At 43.5% G+C, this 19,426-nt stretch overlaps 1 protein-coding gene across 1 annotated transcript in view; it reads left to right on the forward strand.

The window, feature by feature from the left end:
• The window catches only part of DOP1B (DOP1 leucine zipper like protein B), a 97,603-nt gene that overhangs the window by 3,899 nt on the left and 74,278 nt on the right, over nt 1-19,426 (forward strand). The window contains exon 2 of the mRNA XM_032778282.2: nt 5,099-5,266. Within this exon, the coding sequence (XP_032634173.1) occupies nt 5,129-5,266 (138 nt within the window). The 5' untranslated portion in view covers nt 5,099-5,128. The remainder of the gene's footprint in view (nt 1-5,098; nt 5,267-19,426) is intronic.

The following is a 19,426-nucleotide window of genomic DNA, read 5'->3' on the forward strand; positions in this document are numbered from 1 at the left end:
GAGAGCTCAGATGATGAAATAGATTCGGCTGACGCGCCTGACACTAAATTGCTTGTGGCAGTAACGGACGCGTGCTCAGCACCGTGGAACGCCGCCTTTGGGCTCGGGAAACAAGCACTGAGTGGTGGGATCACATCGTCATGCAAGTCTGGGATGACGAGCAGTGGCTGCAGAACTTTTGGATGAGAAAAGCCACTTTCATGGGATGGGACTGTGTGCTGAGCTCGCCCCAACCCTGCAGCGCAAGGACACGAGACTGAGAGCTGCCCTGTCAGTGGAGAAGCGGGTGGCTATTGCAGTCTGGAAGCTGGCAACTCCAGACAGCTACCGATCGGTCGCAAACCAGTTTGGAGTGGGAAAGTCGAGCCGTTGGAATAGTGGTGATGCAAGTTTGCAGGGCCATTAATCGCATCCTGCTAAGAAGAACCGTGACTCTGGGGAATGTGCAGGACATTCTGGATGGCTTTGCACAAATGGGTTTCCCTAACTGTGGAGGGCAATAGATGGGACGCATATTCCTATTCTGGCACCACACCCACCTGGCATCCGAGTACATTAATCGGAAGGGGTATTTCTCTATGGTTCTCCAGGCGCTTGTGGATCACCGTGGGCGTTTCACTGACATTTACACAGGATGGCCTGGAAAGGTGCATGATGCACGCATCTTCGGAACAGTGGCATGTTCAGGAAGCTGCAGGCAGGGACTTTTTTCCCAGACAGGAAGATCACAGTGGGGGACGTCGAAATGCCCATTGTGATCCTTGGAGACCCCGCTTACCCGTTAATGCCTTGGCTCATGAAACCGTATACAGGGAAGCTTGACAGGAGCAAGGACCAGTTCAACTACAGGCTGAGCCGGTGCAGAATGACTGTGGAGTGTGCTTTTGGCCCGTTTAAAGGGGAGATGGAGAAGTCTCTACGGGAAGCTAGACGTGGGGGAAAGCAGCATCCCAGCGATTATAACCGCGTGCTGTATCCTCCATAATATTTGTGAAGGGAAGGGTGAAACCTTCAGTGACGAATGGACCTCCGAGGTTCAACGCCTGGAGGCTGAATTTGCACAGCCAGAGAGCAGGGCTACTAGAGAGGCCCAGCACAGTGCTTCAAGGATTAGGGATGCCTTAAAGGAGCAATTTGAGGCTGAAAGCCAACAGTAATGTTGGGTGCCTTCCACAGGAGTGAAGTGCAGTGGTTGCAATGATTTGCAGTGCCTATTTTTCACTTGTGGTACAGTATGTTACACTTTCTGTAATAATAAAAACTGTTTTAAAAGACAAGAAATCCTTTATTAAAAATACAGTACATAAAACGGGCAGGGGGGTAGGGTGATGAGCAGTAAAGTCAGAGGTTTGAATATGTCCTTCCTTGAGTGCTGTGCAATGCCTGCTGCACTTCAGGATTAATATGCTGCATGGTGATGGGGTTGAGTGCATAGGGTAAGGGTCGTAGTTCTCAGGGCTGTTAGGTGAACGTATGGGTGTTGGGGGCAGCTGGTGGTGGTAAGAACCAGGATGCTGGAGAAGGGTGTTTTGAGGAAACAGTGGGGCACAATGGGTTGAGCTTTGGGATGGGGGGAGGAAGGCACGGTAGTGCTCTGCCTGCATGGCTAGCATTGACTGCATGAGGTCTGTGTGGCGTTTCCAGGATGCTTAGCAGCCGATTGTGCTTCTCTTGGTAGCCAATTCCTTTCTCTTGGCAGCCTTTTCCTTTCTCTTGGTAGCCTGTTCCTTTTTCCTGCTTTCATTTTCCCTCCAGTCCTGCAACTTTTATTATCTGTGGAATACAGATTCATAACTGCTTTCACCAGCTCCTCCTTACTCTTCCTTGGTTTTTTTCTTAAGTTCGTAGTTTTTCAGAAGTCTGCGCTGATGGAGCAGTATCCAAGGTCACTTTAAAAAAAACACAGAGAGATAAACTTTTACTACAGAGCCTGTATTGTTTAATTGTTTTTTAAGACTATTTGTAGCATCATTTACACATTGCGAGCATAGCACAGAGAGGCCACAGCTGCAGAGAGAAATGGTGAGTTTCCCCACATCTGCCACAGCAGGTACTCCTGGGAGCCATCTTGCACACGCGGCTCACCTGGGAAGGGGGCTGCTTGACTCTGGGATCACTGGGGTTTCTGTGACTTGGGGAAAGCAAAGAGCAGCTACAGGGAAATAGCACTGAACCCTACACCCACATCTGCCACAGCAGGTACTCCTCAGAGCCATCTTGCACACGCGGCTCACCTGGGAAGGGGGGCTGCTTGACTCTGGATCATGGGTTTCTGTGACTTGGGGAAAGCAAAGAGCAGCAGCTAGAGGGAAATAGCACTTAACAGTATCCCTGCATTTTCCACAGAATTTTATCCTCCCGATATCTCGCTGCTCCGGGTCACCTGGGAAGAGCGGGAGGATATCTTCTACAGCTATGTGAGATTCTGCCTATGTGGATTCTGCGCTTGGTCCCTACGCAGCTTGCCTGTGTGCAGCAATGGTCCCCCACCCTCACGGCACAATGGCGCGGACGTGCGTTAGCCTGACTGGGACAAGGACCACGGTGGCTCTCCTATAAACTTGCGGAAGCGCATTGCACACGCTCTGGCTGAAACTTTTGAAGAGATTACAGAGGCATTACCGCGACGTGATAGACCAAATCAATGGGCTATTCCACATCTAGGCATGCTTGCAGGCAGCCATAGCCCCCCTCCTCCCAAAACATTTCCATCCTTATAATAAAAGCTTCTTACCGGGAACAGGCTCCTCTGCTGGTTCCTCACTACCAAGTCCAGCGGCTGCGACTGGCTAGCTTCTTCCTGGCTGGAAAATAGCTCCTGGCTGCATGACTCCTGGGAGTCTCCAAACACCTCAGTAGCCTCCCTCTCGGGTTCCTCTACACCCTCCCCTCCTCTCCAGGCTCTGAACTGTCCATCGTGATCCTCGGATTGGCAGTGGGGTTACATCCAAGTATCGCATCCAGCTCCTTGTAAAAACGGCAGGTCGTGGGGGCAGCACCTGAGCGGCGGTTTCCCTCACGTGCTTTGCAGTAGGCACTCCGCAGCTCCTTTACCTTAACCCTGCACTGCACCGCGTCCCGGTCATAGCCCCTGTATTGCATTGACTTTGATATCTGGCCGTAGGTATCATAATTTCTACGGCTGGAGCGCAGCTGTGCCTGCACAGCTTCCTCACCCCAAACACTGATGAGATCTGCAGCTCGGCAGTGCTCCATGCTGGGGCTCGTTTGGGGCGTGGAGGCATGGTCACTGATTGATGATTGATTGCACTCCACGCCTCGGCTGAGCAAACAGGAAGGGGATTTTTAAAATTCCCGGGGCATTTAAAGGGCGGGTCACCTGAGCCCAGGGCAGTGGAGTGCGAAACGATGACCAGAGAGGCTGAAAAGGTATGCTGGGATACCTCCTAATACCCTGGAGGCCAATTACAGCGCTGGTGAGTGTCCACACCTGATGAGCAGCGCTGCATCACCAGCGCTGGATTCGCTACACCCGTAGCAGACCAGGAGTACAGCCAGTGCCGCAGACAGGGAGTTGCAGCGCTGGCTGAGCGTTGTAAGTGTGGACACTGAGTAAATTGCAGCGCTGTAACCCCCTCACCAGCGCTGCAACTTGCAAGTGTAGCCAAGGCCTTAGTGTATGTCTAGACATAGCCTGGATGGATGGCACATAATTTTGCTTTTAACTTCTTTACCGATAGTGAGGTAGTAACCACATCTTCATTCCTGTTTTCATGCATTGCTAATTGACGATAAAAAAAATGGGTTTGAAAGATGAAATATAAACTAGTTACATGTTATAGTTTCAAGTGTTCATAATTTGTCGCTTTCTAAGGCCATATATTTGCTGGAGGGGGAGAGGGGAAGAAAGTGTGTATTCTTAACTCAGGCTAGTTAATTCAGCATAAAATCCTAGAGAAAACCAGGTAGTTTGTAGTTTTCATATGTGTTAACAGGTTGGGTTAAAGCTCAACCAGCTAATGTGTGAAAATTACAGATTGCCTGGTCTTCTCTATTGCCAATTAAGGACAGACCCTTTTTTGTAGTGAAGATAAGGTCTAATGTATTCACTGCCAAGAAACTTCATTAACGCAGGGCTAATATTGGCTGGCAGTGCCATATTCCTTTCCAGAATGTTGAATGCACCTGTACTTAAAGCTTTGAAAACCAGGAAACACTGTTTTGCACTGGTGGAGGGGAAAAGCTTTATCTTTGATGGTGGTGAGGGGAGGGGAGAATAGAACTTGTCCCTTAATTACCAGCATTTTAAAGACTAAGTTGATAAGAATTGTTTTCAGATACAGACTTCTTTTAATGACTAAAATAGGAGCCTGTCACTGAACAATTTTTAGTGAGTTTGTCAGTATTGCTGATCCCAGCTGTTTGAAATGTGAGTCAGGAGCCCCAGAACTATGAGATGGGTCTAAAAATCATGAGATTCTAAAAAAAATAAGTTTTTTACATTCTTTCAACTTACTTCTGGTTTTTGAGCCTTTGGTATGCACTCAGGTAATGTTTTAAGGCTTTGTTCTACAACCATAAAGACTCAATGTTTTTTAAAAAAGAGAACTGATATTCTCACATTTGCCCAACTCCAGGAGCTGAGGATTTTAAGAGAAACATGAAATATTGTGAGACTTGAAATAAAATGATGAGAATTGGCACATAGTTAAAAATTCACGCTAAAATATGATTTTCTACTTTCTATTGCTGCAGATAATGCTATCGATTACCCTAGCTAAAAAAGTAGGAAAAATATCTTCTTCTCCCTCCCTTATTCCTCCCCAGTTTATTTACATTGTGTATAATGATTTATTCTGTATAGTTACTCTCCCCTACTGTTACTGTATAAAAGACGCACTCAGACATAGGAGAGAGCATTTCTAAAAATAGGAAAAAACACAAATGCTGGCAATGGGAAATTGGTGTCATGCCTTAAATCACTTGTTTTTTTTTAATTAAATTGTTTACAGTTCCCTTTCAAACATGTCTGCTTACTTACTACACCCTTGCAATCTTTTCAGGTGTAGGCTTTGTCAATATTTAATTCTTGGTTAATTTTTCATAACAGTGTATTATTATTCATTTTGTTTGCCAGGCAGTTTTGGCTTGCTAATGAGGACCCAAGATGGATCCAGAAGAGCAGGAGCTGTTCAGGGACTACAGATACAGAAATTATTCTTCAGTAATTGAAAAAGCTTTGAGGAATTTTGAATCTTCAAGCGAATGGGCAGATCTCATATCTTCACTTGGCAAACTCAATAAGGTATTATATCTTGGAAGCATTTGGGTTTGTTTTTTGTTTTTGTTTGGGTTACTCTTTGTTGCTTGCTTTGAGACTAGGACAGCTAAAGATCTCTTTAGAGTGTTGAAGCCCAGAAAACAATTTGGGGAACAATTATAGGCTGACTAAATAGTAGGAAGTTTGTTTTTAAAAAACAAAACCAGAAACCCCAAGGGCTTTTACGGTTAATGCAGCTGTTACTCCCGGGGGAATTCTGTGCCACTGCGCATGTGCAGACTTCATGTCCATTGCAGAAATGACTTTCTGACAGGGAAGCAAAAGGAAGCTGCAAGAGTGGTCGTGTGCCCCTCCCCAGCAGCAGGGCGTGTCATTTTGGGCACCCGGAACAGCCAGCGGAGAGGTAAATTGCGTGGCTGGGGAAGCCCTGACCAGGGCCAGTTAGACCCATCCGCCCAGCCCCTGTGCATGCAGGCACACACACCCTGCCTCACCTGGAGCCCTCCTGCCCCCAGAGCCCCAGGCTTCTGGCCCTTCCCAGCCCTATCTGGGGCTCCTGTCCTTCACTGAGCTCAACTGATAGTTCTGGCTGGGCTGGGGGTGGGTGAGGAATTCCAGTCCCAGCCATTCCATGCAAGGAAAGTGGTCAGACCCACCCCCAGAAACCTCTCCTGGCTCCGCAAACCTCACCCCTTGCTTCCTGCCCCCATTGGCCATAGGGGAGAAAAGGTCACTGTATGGGGAGCTTCGCCCTTGTCTGCCCAAGTCCCGTACATCTGAACTCTCTACACCCGAACCCTCACTCCACCGAGCCCCACCTTCTTCACACCTGGCCCTCCCTGCCAAACCCCACTCCCCCTGCACCCAGGCCACTCCCCACACCCAGACCACCCCCTGCTGAGTTCCACACACTCAAACCCCTACAATGATGAGCTCCAGCCCTAGCTGCTTGGACCCCAACCAGATGCACTTGGACCCCCACCTCACCAAGCTCCACTCCCCCAGCACCTGAACCCTCCACTGAGCCCTATCCCTCCTACACCCAGACTCACTTTGCTGAGCCCTAACCACCTTCACCTGGATCCCCATTCAGAGTCCCATTGCCCATGCAACCGGCACGGCCCAACAAGCCCTGTGCATCAAGATTGCACCCAGACTCCTGACTGAGCTGCCTGCATCCAGATTGCCCCACACAGAACCCTCTCATCCCACACCAAGCCCCTCAATGCTTGCATCCAGCCAGGCTGAACCTGCCTGCCCACATCTGGTGTGCCTGGTATGGAGGGGCAGGGTCTTGGTGTGTTTCTGGGGCAGGCATTGCCCTTGCAGGGTGTCAGGGTTGGGTGCAGCCTCACCACCAAGTCCGTGTCCCGGGAGGAGGTTGCAGAGTGATCTCCCACCTCCATGCAACCAGTGGCTATGGGGGAGGAGAGGTCACTGTATGGGGAGCTGCTCCCTTGTCTACCCAAGTCCCGCGCATCTGAACCCTCTGCACCCGAACCCCCACCCCACCGAGCTCCACCTTCTTCACACCTGGCCCTCCCTGCCAAGCCCCACTCCCCACACGCGGACCACCCTCTGCTGAGCCCCATCCCCCTGCACCCAAACAAGCCCATGCTATGCTGGAGCCTCCGCATTTATTTATTGACAAATAAAATTTGCAGACTTTTAAAATATTGTGCTGAGAATTTTAATTTTTTGGTGCAGAATTCCCTCATGAGTAAACTATTTTAATAATTTCTATATACACAGGAGTAAGAAAATTATCTGTATATATAGGAGGAGAAAATGAGAAATCTGTTTATATCATTGCAAAGGTTACAGTTAAAGTAGAAGAAGCAGGTGTGGAAACTGCAGATCTCCAATTTCAGATGTCAGCAAAAGCCCCTAATGTTGATGCAGTTACACTAGCAAAACTGCACATTTACCAATATAACCTGCTTTGGCTACATTGTATAAACTAGAGGTAGGCAACCTATGGCACGCGTGCTGAAGGCGGCACTTGAGCTGATTTTCAGTGGCACTCACACTGCCTGGGTCCTGGCCACTGCTCTGGGGGACTCTGCATTTTAATTTAGTTTTCAATGAAGCTTCTTAAACATTTTAAAAACATTTACTTTACATACACAATGGTTTAGTTATTATAGACTTATAGAAAGAGACCATCTAAAAATGTTAAAATGTATTATTGGCACGCGAAACCTTAAATTAGATTGAATAAATGAAGATTCGGCACACCACTTCTGAAAGGTTGCCGACCCCTGGTGTAAACCTTACTAACAGATCTCCACAGCTATGCAAAAGTGGAGTTAGTAGGTTTACTAACTACCTGCAGTGAGTGCTATCTTCAGAAGAGAGAGGTTGGATGGTGCTACCTTGGCTGCATGAGTTATCAGTTATACCCTCGCAGCCTTGGCAAACCTTCATTTTTTGGACTGATAAGCTAGTCCCTGTTGTGAGAGCGAGGTTGAGGGAGGTGAGGGGAACTTGGGACCTTCAGACAGTTCCACTGATCATTTCCAGATGTCACTGGGCACTTGCGTGTGGAGGGAGATGAGCTCCGATCTTTTATCTTGGCTAGTCTTGCTCACTGGGGCCAGCTGACATCTATTAGCTGAAAACTCTTGCTTGTAAATGACAAAACCATCAGGAGTAGACTGCAAACCAAACAAAAAGCTTTTATTTGTAACGTCAGTTTGTCTGCCTTGGTATTGTTTAGACTTAATCTTAGGGTTACAAGAATTGCTGTACCAGATCAGACCAGTGGTTCCTCTAGTCCTGTATCTTGTCTGAGGCTTTACCAGATGCTTCAGAGGAAGGCCTAAAACACCTATTGATTGGAAAACTTATGGAATAATCTGCTTGTAAGGAAAGTTTCCTCTTGCCTAAGCAGTTACTAGCTGTCTTATGCCTGAAGCATAATTATTAATTACTGTTTAGTTCTAGAAGTGCCCATGGAGTGTATATGTATTTTGTGGGGGGTTTCCCCCTCCCCCCCCATATAGACAGTGCAGTCCCCTGGACAGGGATTTTATAACTTAAAGAGACACCACAGCTACTGTGGAGGGAAGCAACAAATACTGTTATGTTAATAAATGTATTTTTAAAGTGGACATGAAAATTTATACTCAGTTATACTCTAGGCATGACAGTGGTGGTTAACAAGTTTCTTGTAGACATCATGACAGTTTGGTGTTCAGAAGGAACTCGAATGTGAAAAGAATGGGAAGCTTTGCTGACGAACTCAGAAAGATCCTTCCTGAATAATGGATAGCATGAATGATGGCAAGGAGATGTTTGGGAGGAGCATCAGAGTTGAGATATCTTAACTTTTTAATCTTCTCTTATTTCATGTAGTTATTAATGTTCTTATTTTGATTTAGAAATTGATTTAGATTCTACTAAGCTCTTGGTGTCACTGATTTTTGCAGTAGTGAATTCCACAAAATAATTTTTTGGGGGGGCAGGGGGAGGCTGTATAAACACGTTGCCATTCAACTTCATTGGAAACTCTACTTCTTCTTGTATTAAGAAGGTAAGCCTGTAGGGATGAGGGGTTAAGGGGAGATGAAGATCTCCAGTATGCCTCCTCCAGCTTCGTGGCTGTGGTAAAGCAAGGGAGAAAAGAGGTCAATGCAGCTCTATCACTCTTCTCCACTGCCTACTGTTTTTTTGTGTTTCTTCTCTGTGAATATCTCCAGTGTCTCGCTTTGCTGCTGCTTACAGTCTTACCAAGCAGTAGCAGCATGAAACTGATGTTGTTTTTTGCAATTTCATTGTTGCGCACAGGGTCCTGAATAGCAGCAGTGAAGCCAACTAGACTTCTGTTAATTTTAATCTGTTGCTACTTGACAGAACTTGAGCAACAGTGTACTAGAGTAGTCTGAGAAATACCAGTCTGAGAAATACAGCCCTACCTCATTTAATGTTCTTAATACACTTGTTGCAACCATAAGGATTAGAGATCAATGTGACATATACTGCAACCACATGCAGTATTTTTGGGCGCCATGTTGTATTTTATGTTTTAATGCATGAACATGAAATAGCCATTATATTGATACAGGCTAGACAGTATTAGCTGTAGAATGCTCATAGCCCTTGATATCAGTGTGAGTGATAAGTATTTGTGTGTTTTAAGGAAGAGGAGGTGCTTTGAAGCTTGGCCTTCTGGAGAGTCATGGGAAGGACTGGTTTTACCTGTTTTCAGGAGGCTGGGGGATAAAGCAAATTTTTTTTTTAGAAAAAGCCAACTTTAAACAGACACTTTGATTTTGATTCAACAAATGGACAAGACTCTGTGTCCAAGAGGTGAGACTTCAACCCTTGCTGAAGGGTTAGAAGTAGGTCGGCCAGATAGAAAGTGTGAAAAATCTAGACGGGGATAATAGGTGGCTGTATAAAAAAGTCCCAAATATTGGGATTGTCCCTATAAAATCGGGACATCTGGTCACCCTAGTTAGAAGGGATGTCGGTCTACCAAACACCCCAAGTGAAAGATGAGTGATTCCTGTGAGCATTAAAATCTTTTTATTGTTTGTTTTTTTCTCTGTGATGCTTTTGCCCTAAGAATAAAAGTGCTTGCTTAGAAAGAACTGTTCAGATTACTGGTAAATCACACCTTTCATAGCCCTTGGAAAGAGAGCTCAGCCTAGATGCTGGCCTTAAGGCAGACTGGGTTGCTGTGGATAGCACAGAGTATTTCAGACAGCCGTGCAGCCTTAAAATCCCCTGTCAGAAGGGAGTAGGACACAGGACCCTGCCCAGAGACAGGTGACAACTGAAGGTCTGAGACGTGCCTAGGTGCTGGAGTGGAGATCTGGAGGAGCAGTATAGCTGCAGTTGCCCTGAAACTGTGACAATCCATTTTCTATAATGAAAGATTAAAGTCTGCAGAAATTGGTGATTTATGACCCCATGATTGCCAGAGAAGACTTTCCATTTACCACTTACAAATGGATTTTTTCAAGCATTACTGTAGAAAATAGTTTACTATGTTTATAAAAGGTCTATTCCAAATACATGGAAATGGAGGATGGAAGTGGACTGTGTTAATTACCAAAAATTAAATATTGACACATTCGTCAGAGTTCTAAATACTTGCTTATGTTTCATGGGAAAATTATGAAAAACGTTTCAATTATAGATAAGTCTCCATATTGCTCTTTAGCATGAAAATGAGATCTTTGTTGGTTAGAATTTCATGTGTTCTTTCTCTTTTATATATCACTTGAAGACATAATCCTTGATGTAAGTGCATTTCCTGGGATTTAAACAGCTTTACATCTATTTCCTATATTGTGGATGCACAGTGAGACTAGACTTAAGAGTCAAATTAAATACAAGCCATGAGTACTAGCAATTACAAATCTGACAAAATAGATTAAAGGAATAAGGATACAGAATTTACTTTTTTAATTTGACTCTTAAAGTAAATTCTGTATCCTTATTCCCTTAATCTGTTTTGTCAGATTTGTGATTTCTAGTGCTCATGGCCTGTATAATCAAAATATACAAGGTTTTGTGGAAAGAGATTATTTCACAGCAGTGATTTTGCCAAACTATTCATGAGGCTTGTATACCTTTTTAGTCCACTATGTATTTTTAGAAATAAGATTATTCTTTTCTCATTCCTATTCTTGAGTAGTGCTTTGACCAGCATTTTTATTGTCTATGTACACTTGTGTTAACTGCTGGGAAAATACTGTTTTGTTGCTAACTAACAAAATGAATGCTGGTGTTTAGAATGTTCAGTACAAATTGCAGTATACAGGATTTGGTAATCCCTTTTGTAATAGTCCTGGTGCCAAAATGTAATTGTGCTATTGCAGATTTTGCCTTAGTGTGCTAACAGAATGGGGTGAGGTTCTGTAAAGTTACTGCTGATAGGTTGCCTCTAAAGCAGTTTTTAACTGAAACTGGTGCTGGTTCATTATGTATAGGCACATCGGTAATGTTAGTGCTTTTAACACACATGCTTATAGCCAAAATATCTTTAATTAAATGATCTAAAATTTTGTTATGCAGAGTTAGGGTTGCCCAATGCTAGCTTGTGCCCTTCAAAAAGATCCAGTTCAGCAAAATTCAGACTTCTGAAAACCAGAAAATAAGAGGTATTTAAAAGGTAAAATATCCATCCAATCTTACTTCTGCCCCCTGGAGCTGGCAAGAGCCACTGGGAACTATCTGCATGTGTTCCAGCTGCAGTCACCATGTTAGGTATAGTTGTGCTGGTTGGTAGCGATATGTTTGTGATATGACGCAATCTTGGGTTTAGTTTGAGGAGCATCACAGAGCTGTGATTGAGATGATGTGAGGGAGGGTTCAGACTAGATCTCCTCACGTGTGATCAAAGGAAAGAGGTGCATATGTACCTTAAGGTTTCAGTCTGGCATCATTTCAATATGGAATTGTGTAGGCTGTGTCAGGAGAAGAGCACTGGGATGGTCTTGCTATGAGTATTGTCAGTAGTGAGAGGATATGAGAGCAATCTGTGGATTTAATGATAGGTAGGGAAAAGCATAGGTTTAGGTGGTATGAAGGGGATTATAAATTGTTAAAAAGAACAAACTGACCATCAGGAAGTTTAGACTTGAAATTAGACGAAGGTTTCTAACCATCAGAGGAGTGAAGTTCTGGAACAGGCTTCCAAGTGGAGCACTGGGGGCAAAAGACATATCTGGCTTCAAGACTAAGCTTGATAAGTTTATGGAGGGGATGGTATAATGGGATAGCCTAATTTTGGCAATTAATTGGTCTTTGACTATTAGCGGTAAATATGCCCAATGGCATGTGATGCGATGTTAGATGGGGTGGGATCTGAGTTACTACAGAGAATTCTTTCCTGGGTATCTGGTGAGTCTTGCCCACATGCTCAGGGTTTAGCTGATCACCATATTTGGAGTGGGGAAGGAATTTTCCTCCAGGGCAGATTGGCAGAGGCTCTGGGGGTTTTTTGCCTTCCTCTGCAGCGTGGGGCATGGGTCATTTGCTGGAAGATTCTCTGCACCTTGAAGTCTTTAAACCATGATTTGAGGACTTCAGTGGCTCAGACACAGGTTTGATACAGGAATGGGTGGGTGAGATTCTGTGGCCTGCATTGTGCAGGAGGTCAGACCAGATGATCATAATGGTCCCTTCTGACCTTAGTCTATGATTCTATTATTCTAGTGTGGTATTCTGTCAGGGGAGTAGGCACAGTGTTTGCACTTAAGACCGGTGCAGAGAGCAGCTGTCCATTACAGTAAAAAGGGTGTGTGAGAGAGAGAGAGAGTGATGGGTATTTTGAGGCATCTCTCAGAGAGGGCATAGTTAAGGTTAGATGGATGTTTGCTTTAAGTCTGTATTTCCTGGTTTTCAGAAGTTTGAGTTTTGATGAACTACTTGTTTTAAAAGGCCATAAACTATCAGCAAAAGCAATCTTAACTGTGCGTTAATGAAGCTTTTTGCAATTTAGTTTCCTAGGATGTGGGTTTTTTAAAAAGAAAATCATAAAAAAACCCATATATTCACAGACATTAGTGGCCATTTAGACAGTTGTAGTTTTCACCTCGGTTTTCAGTTGATATGCTACTCCGGCTAGATAGTATTCAAAAAACATAGCTTTTATACAGTGCTTTTCACCAGTAGGTCTCAAAGAACTTTACTTCCTATTCCCAATTTATATAGGTGAAATGACTTGACCATGGTCACCCAGCAGGCCAGTGGCAGAGCCAGCAATAATCATCTTGATGTGATGGTCTCAGCTAAGTGAGAACCCCCTGGGGAGATGAATATAACTTGAAATAACCACTCTGAGATGTGTGAACTGCTCCGTTGGAGAGCCTCTGATGTGTCAAGCATGCCCATTCTCAGTTCCTCACCCCAGTTTAGCAGTGTGTTCTTGGTGCATGCTCCAAGCAAGTCTGTTCTCACCTCCTCACCCACAAGGGCATTACTTCCCCAGATCCTGGCTCACGTGGGGACAGAGAGCCCCAGATCACATAGGTGTAGGGTGTGGGGTTCAGATCCCCACCCAAAAAGATATTCCTCCACAGAACTTGGCTCACATGATGGGGGTGGGGGTCAGACATCCATAGATGGGCAGGGCCCCTCAAATTGTGGCACACACAAGAGTGCAGGGACTGAGGATGAAACACTCCCAGAGGGGCAGGGATCCTCAGTCCCATGGAGGTATAGGAGGAGGGACTCCCCAGAAAGTTAACACCCACCAAGAACCTGGCTCACATCAGAAGGGGCATAGAAGGGGGTCAAAGTGCCATACATGAGTGCCCAGATCCTGGTGTGCACAAAAGAGGAGACCGTAGGACTGACAGGCACTCCTGCTCCTTTTCCCTGCCACCTTCCCTTGTCACTCACCTTCATGTCTCCTTCCCAATGTCCCTCCCTCTCACCTGAGGCCCCACTCTCCTCCTCCTCCACCCTCTACAATAGGCTTCCCCTGTCAGCAAGCATGTGCATGTCTAATTTTTTATTTATTTATTTATTTTTTACAAAAATACATTGTTTTTATGTTTTAATTTTTTGGAGAACATAAACAAAAACCTCACAACTCTGATGGAGATGGATTTTTAGCAGTATGTCTTCTGACTTTTTCCAGATTTCTGCACAAGGTGGGACTCAGGCTCATACTGGCTGGGTAGGTCACGTTCAAAGAACTACTGGTTATTGTCTTAAACCATCCAAGCCTCTTAAAATTTCCAAGGCTAAAAATCCTGTTAACTCTTCTGTCCACACATGCTCATTCATTTGGTGCAACACCAAGAACCTCAGAGGCTGATGATCCAAACTAAAGAGTTAATGTTTGGCTAATAGCATTGTAATCTGATTTTTCCCAAAGGGCTGGTGAGTGGCATGAACCCTTTTGGGGTAACTCTCAGGTGTCTGAGATCCTGGTGTGATGATCTCAGCCCTGGTTTGATCTCTCGCTGGGCACAAAAATTAATTGCCAGAACATGTTAGCTTTAAGAAAAGCTATATCTCAGGAACCTTATGCTCGAATGGCCTCCAATTTGGATCACTGACCAAACCCTGAGGTTCATCTGATAAACCATACAAGAAACATGAGTGTTTTGGGGGGAAGAGGTTGTTTTTTTTAAAGAGGCTTTCTGCTTTTAGAGTGTCATCTCAGAACTCAAAATTTGCATCGAGTTGTTCTCAGGGAGAGGCAGCGAAAGGTGGTGGTGGTTTTTATAGTAAATATGCTCAAAGGCTCCATTTCAGGTTGCAACCCATTATGCTGGATTCTGTACAAGCATAAAAAGGGAGAATTCCTGTGCTAAAGAGCTTATGGTTGTGGAATTTGCCTCACTGTTTCTTATCCACTCTGCTCTTTGATTCATTAACTTTTGATAGATCCATTGGGAAAACCGATTATGGCTCTGACTGACCAGACTACTGTCAAAGTTAGACTCAGGACTCACAGTTTGTCAGACCACTCTGTTTTACTAGCACAGCGCTCTGCTAATACACCCAGATAATGTGAGTTTGTGTCTTGTATGGTGCTATCTTATTTATACAGATAAAAGGAGGGAGCATTTAGCAAGATAACAAAGGAAGCAGAATCTGATAAGTTTACCTGGGCTAGCCATGCATATCTTATTTCCTTACTTAACTATTACAGGTCTGTTAATGTTTCGCCATAAGCACCCTTGTTTATGCCTAATGTTTCTTTTCCTGGCACCTGTATTTCAACATTTCTTATTTCTGCTTAAAGGTACATACAACATTTCTTTAATCCATTCTTATTTTTACAATATAATTAATTCTACTTTCACACTACCAATGAGTGCAGTTGGTAAGCTGGCAGCAGAAGCTTCACGGGGGAGGTGGATGATGATGATGATTGTCGTTCATGTGCACATTTCTGCATGTGAGCTGACAGCAGCAGAGAATTTGGCTAGCATTTCCCCCCATCCACCCTATGGCAATGGTGCTTTCTCTGTCCTGGTAAAGTATATTGGAACAATAACCGAACCTATAACGTTTGTGAGCTCCATGACTAATACCTCTACCAATTGTGTAATGCTAGGGTGACCTCAGATTTAGAGTGTGCTACCATGCATAAAGCTGAATATGTTTGGAAGGGAGGGGAATTGTTGTAGCCACTGGTGATATTTTTACCTGAGCTGTTGGGGGTGGTAGGGTGGGGCGGGGTGGCAGAAAGGCTGGCATAAAATGAGGCAGAACATCAGAGAGAGAGAAGGCGCAAACTTCAGAAACAAGATCCTCTTCCATGGCCTTGCAGGATCCCCTCCCACAAGCCTTTCAGTTAGTAATGCCACTGGAAAGGGACAGGAAGTGGCAGAGCTTATACCCCAGACTTCCATGCTGCCCTCCATTTATTTTCTTGCAGGCGTAAACTGACTGCAGATATAAATATTCCCCCATCCCTGGTTGGATATAATCTTCAATATGGAAGCATAGGCAAAGTCATCTTTCTGACTTGTTCCCCAGCAGGTATAAGTTTTCCAGTGCCAGAACATGTGGCTTACCTCTTCCTGGTCACAACATACACATTTAAGTTCTGCCATCAGAACAAGTTAGGTTTGCAGTGTTTGTGAGCTACTCTGACTAAACTGACAAAGTTTAAAGCCTATGGAAAATCATCTTATACTGATTGCACTCAGATCATAGTGATGGCTAGGCTTTTAAGCATCTGGTTAGAAGATTCCATATTTCACTGTTTTTTAAAATGGTTTCTAAAGAGAAGAAATTCCAAAACACACAATCATATGTATTTTATAGTTCAAGAAATAATATCAATACTGTAATACAAGAATTTCTAATTTAATGAGTTTTCTGACGCAAGTTTAAAAAAAGTTGAAGATGGGAAGAATCAGTTTTCCTGGAAAGAGATTTCTGAAAGCCCCAAATATGAAGGTACTGAGACTGGTTGTAAATACATACTCTGAGAACATTATAGTAAATAGTGCCATCCTGAACTCTGTAAAAGGGATCTTGTAAGACTATTTAGACTGTACTCTTGGCTCCTGTGAGATCCTCATGAGGAGGCTGTGATGAGCAAGCCCACTTCAAGTTATAGCAATATTATGGCACACTCTGGGAGATAAGGGAATCATAGACAAAGACATAAATAGCTTGAAGGTGAGATTAATTCTATATAGGAAGCATTCCACTGTTTCCTTTGTCACAGCTCAGGGCAGCAGCACCTGTTTCCCCCTAGTGGTCCAGTAAGGGCACCCACTCTCAGGCTTCCGGCCCCTTAGCCCTTGCCTTACTTGGGTGGAGACCAGTGCTGCTCTCCTTCGTGACAGGGGTATTTCCAGGGTAAACAGTCCCCTGCATTTGCTGTGGTGTTTTCAGCAAAAGACAGTCTGTCTAAGCAGGTCCCTTCAGAGACAGGTAACTGTGTAATTGCCAAAGTTGTAAGTTATCACACTATTCTTTTGAAGCAAGCATATTTTATTCTTAAGGTAAAAGCAATACACAGAAAACATTTAAAATAATAAAAGAACCTACACGCATGCTAATAAGCTTACTAGTGATCACCCTAACTCTAGCATGGGCTCTGGAAGGAGCAGTCCTTCAGAACCCCACCCAGGGGTTTTCTTGTGGTTTCAGGTTCATCACAGCTTCAGCTCAGAACAAGAATCCAGTCTTACGTGGCCTCTGTAGGATAAAGTCCTTCCAACCCTTCCCTAAGGATTGGGGTCCTCGGGACCAGTCTGTCCACTTGCTGAATCAGAACAAAAACCTGGAGTCGGTTTAAACTCAAATTATTTATCCCAATTGCCTTCCTTTGTCAGTTAATCTCTAGTCTAGAGAATCCAATTTGAAGCTTTGAAAGGTAATCTGCCAGACAGTGGGTCCCCTCCCCAGGGTGAAGCTTCAAAGGGCTGATAACCAGAGGCATTCCATTAGCATACCCCACCTCTCTAAAGAAGTTGCCTACAATCCCACAGTAACAGAGACAATTGCATTTTTAATACAATTAAGTTAAATGATACAATAATGTTAAGCTTAATTCAGTAAGGTTTTCTCAGGATAATACAGGACCTTGTCATAGCTATCAAACTTCATCGCTGAGGCTCCAGTGCTCTATTGTCTTTAATTCAACCTGCTAACTCACATGAAAACTACAAACTCTGCCTTATACTTGCCAGGATTTTAACTCTAGTTAAGAACACATCCCCTCCAGTGAAGGAAAAAGCTTAAGAAAACTTGGAACAGTTAGATTTTTCCTTTTAATCAGATTATGAAACATGGTTTATTTAAACAGAACATCAGTATTCCCAGTACGTGAATGTGGTGGGCAGGGCTATGTAATGTTAGCTTTAGGTGTTTGTTCTGCACAGCAATAGCAAGTAAATAGCTCATGGAAGTGTTTTAAAATTCCTGTTCCTTGTTTATTCTTTCCCCACCACTATCTGTGAAAATGATAGAAACTCTTGTCCTCTATTTTTATAGCAAATGTCTTTAGCGCTTGTTTTCTGAAACCATGTGTGCACTCGGGGTGCTACAGCAGCACAGCTGTAGTCACTTCCTACATCAAGGGAAAGGGTTTTTCTATCAATTGTAGATAATCCACCTCCCCAAGAATTATTCCATCGATTTACTCATGTCAACACCAGGGGTTAGGTGGCTTAACTGTGGCACTCAGTGTGACTTTTTCACACCCCTGAGAAACATAACTATGTTGATGTAACTTTTAAGGGTAGACTGGACCTTAATGACAGTTGATGAATCATAACTTCCAGTTTTAAATGCATTGCCTGTGTCTCTCACAAGTACGTTGTTAATTCTTAATTGGAGCTAATGCTATAAATTTAAAAAGTATGTTCTGTATTATAACCAGGATCCTGGTGATATAATCATGTCTCCTACTTGGTTCTTATATTTCACCAAAAGTTGGTCAGACTGACCTGTGGTGGTGCTGTTTAATAATAGTACGCTTTATCTCATTGTTCAGTACTGTACATGACCATTATTTGTCCTTCAGAAAAAACATTGTTTTGAAGTGCTAGGGAATAAGAATTTTTTATGCATATGACCTTTACCTATCAGCTATGAAGGGAAGATGTTGTTGATATGGTGATAATCTGCATTTAAGAAGCCAAACAGTATATCAGCGAAGTAAATTGCTTTTCGGAAACAAACTGTCGTCCAAATTAAATGTATTAAATAAGTGTCTAAATTTATGCATTACTGAAAACTATTTTATATTTACTACTTGAAGTAAAGAGAGCCCTGAATACTAATAAAGTATGTATTTTTAGCTGGGCTGATTTTGCATTGTAACTGATGAGGAAGCACGTAGTTGTGTGTGTTACATTACAGAAGGAATATTGGAGTCTTTTGCATCTCTCCCTATTCTTCAATTTAAATATTCTCATGGGTTTATAGTGCTAGGCAGGTTAAGAAAACGAGGTTAGATGTGATTAATAAGACCTGATTGAGAGAGAGAAAATCTGAGGTGGAGAACGAGCTGCTGCTGTGAAATCATTTAAGATCTCATACCATCAGGCTTAAAAACAGGGAAGTTTCTGTCCTTTCCCTCTACTTTGTTGGCCCTTAAAAAGGAGTTTCGTTCATTACTGCTGTGTGAGGTATGTACTGTGGCAGTTTCTTTACTTTTATAAATATTGGGAATATTATCTTGTCTGGAGATCTTGGAGGACAAAAGAGAAGCAGTGGGAGTCTTCTAAGCTCTTAATTGAAAGATTGGGATGAGGATCGTTTAGCAATGACTTTCCTCCTAACTGCATTTCAAACATTTGCTTTAAATATATGTTTACAAAAACACAAGCAAACCAATATTCCCTTTCTACTGTTTGGGTTTCTTTTTCTTGATGCTTCAGTCATAATTGTACTAGTTCTCCAGTTGTCTATAGTCTTCCTAGGGAATCAGTGTAGATAAGACCTGAATGTAAATTGATGAGGATTGTACTCTCTCTCAGATTAAAAATAAATTTAAAAAATATTATTTATATTCCAGGGCTCCTTTATGTAGTGCCAAAAAAGGGCAAATAGTTTTCAGGTCATCTTCAAAGAAATTGAGGATAATGTTTTTACGTTGAGGGCATTTTAAGATAGAGAAAACACTGTTACAAGCAGCAGGATTTTTTTTGTTTTGTTTTGTTTGAGCGCAGAGGGGGGCTTTTAAGAAAAACACACAACAAAAAATTGAGCTAAATGAGCAGAGAGGCCCAAAATGTTCAACTT

Source organism: Chelonoidis abingdonii, chromosome 1 (assembly GCF_003597395.2).
Source record: "Chelonoidis abingdonii isolate Lonesome George chromosome 1, CheloAbing_2.0, whole genome shotgun sequence".
Taxonomy (NCBI): Eukaryota; Metazoa; Chordata; order Testudines; family Testudinidae; genus Chelonoidis; species Chelonoidis abingdonii.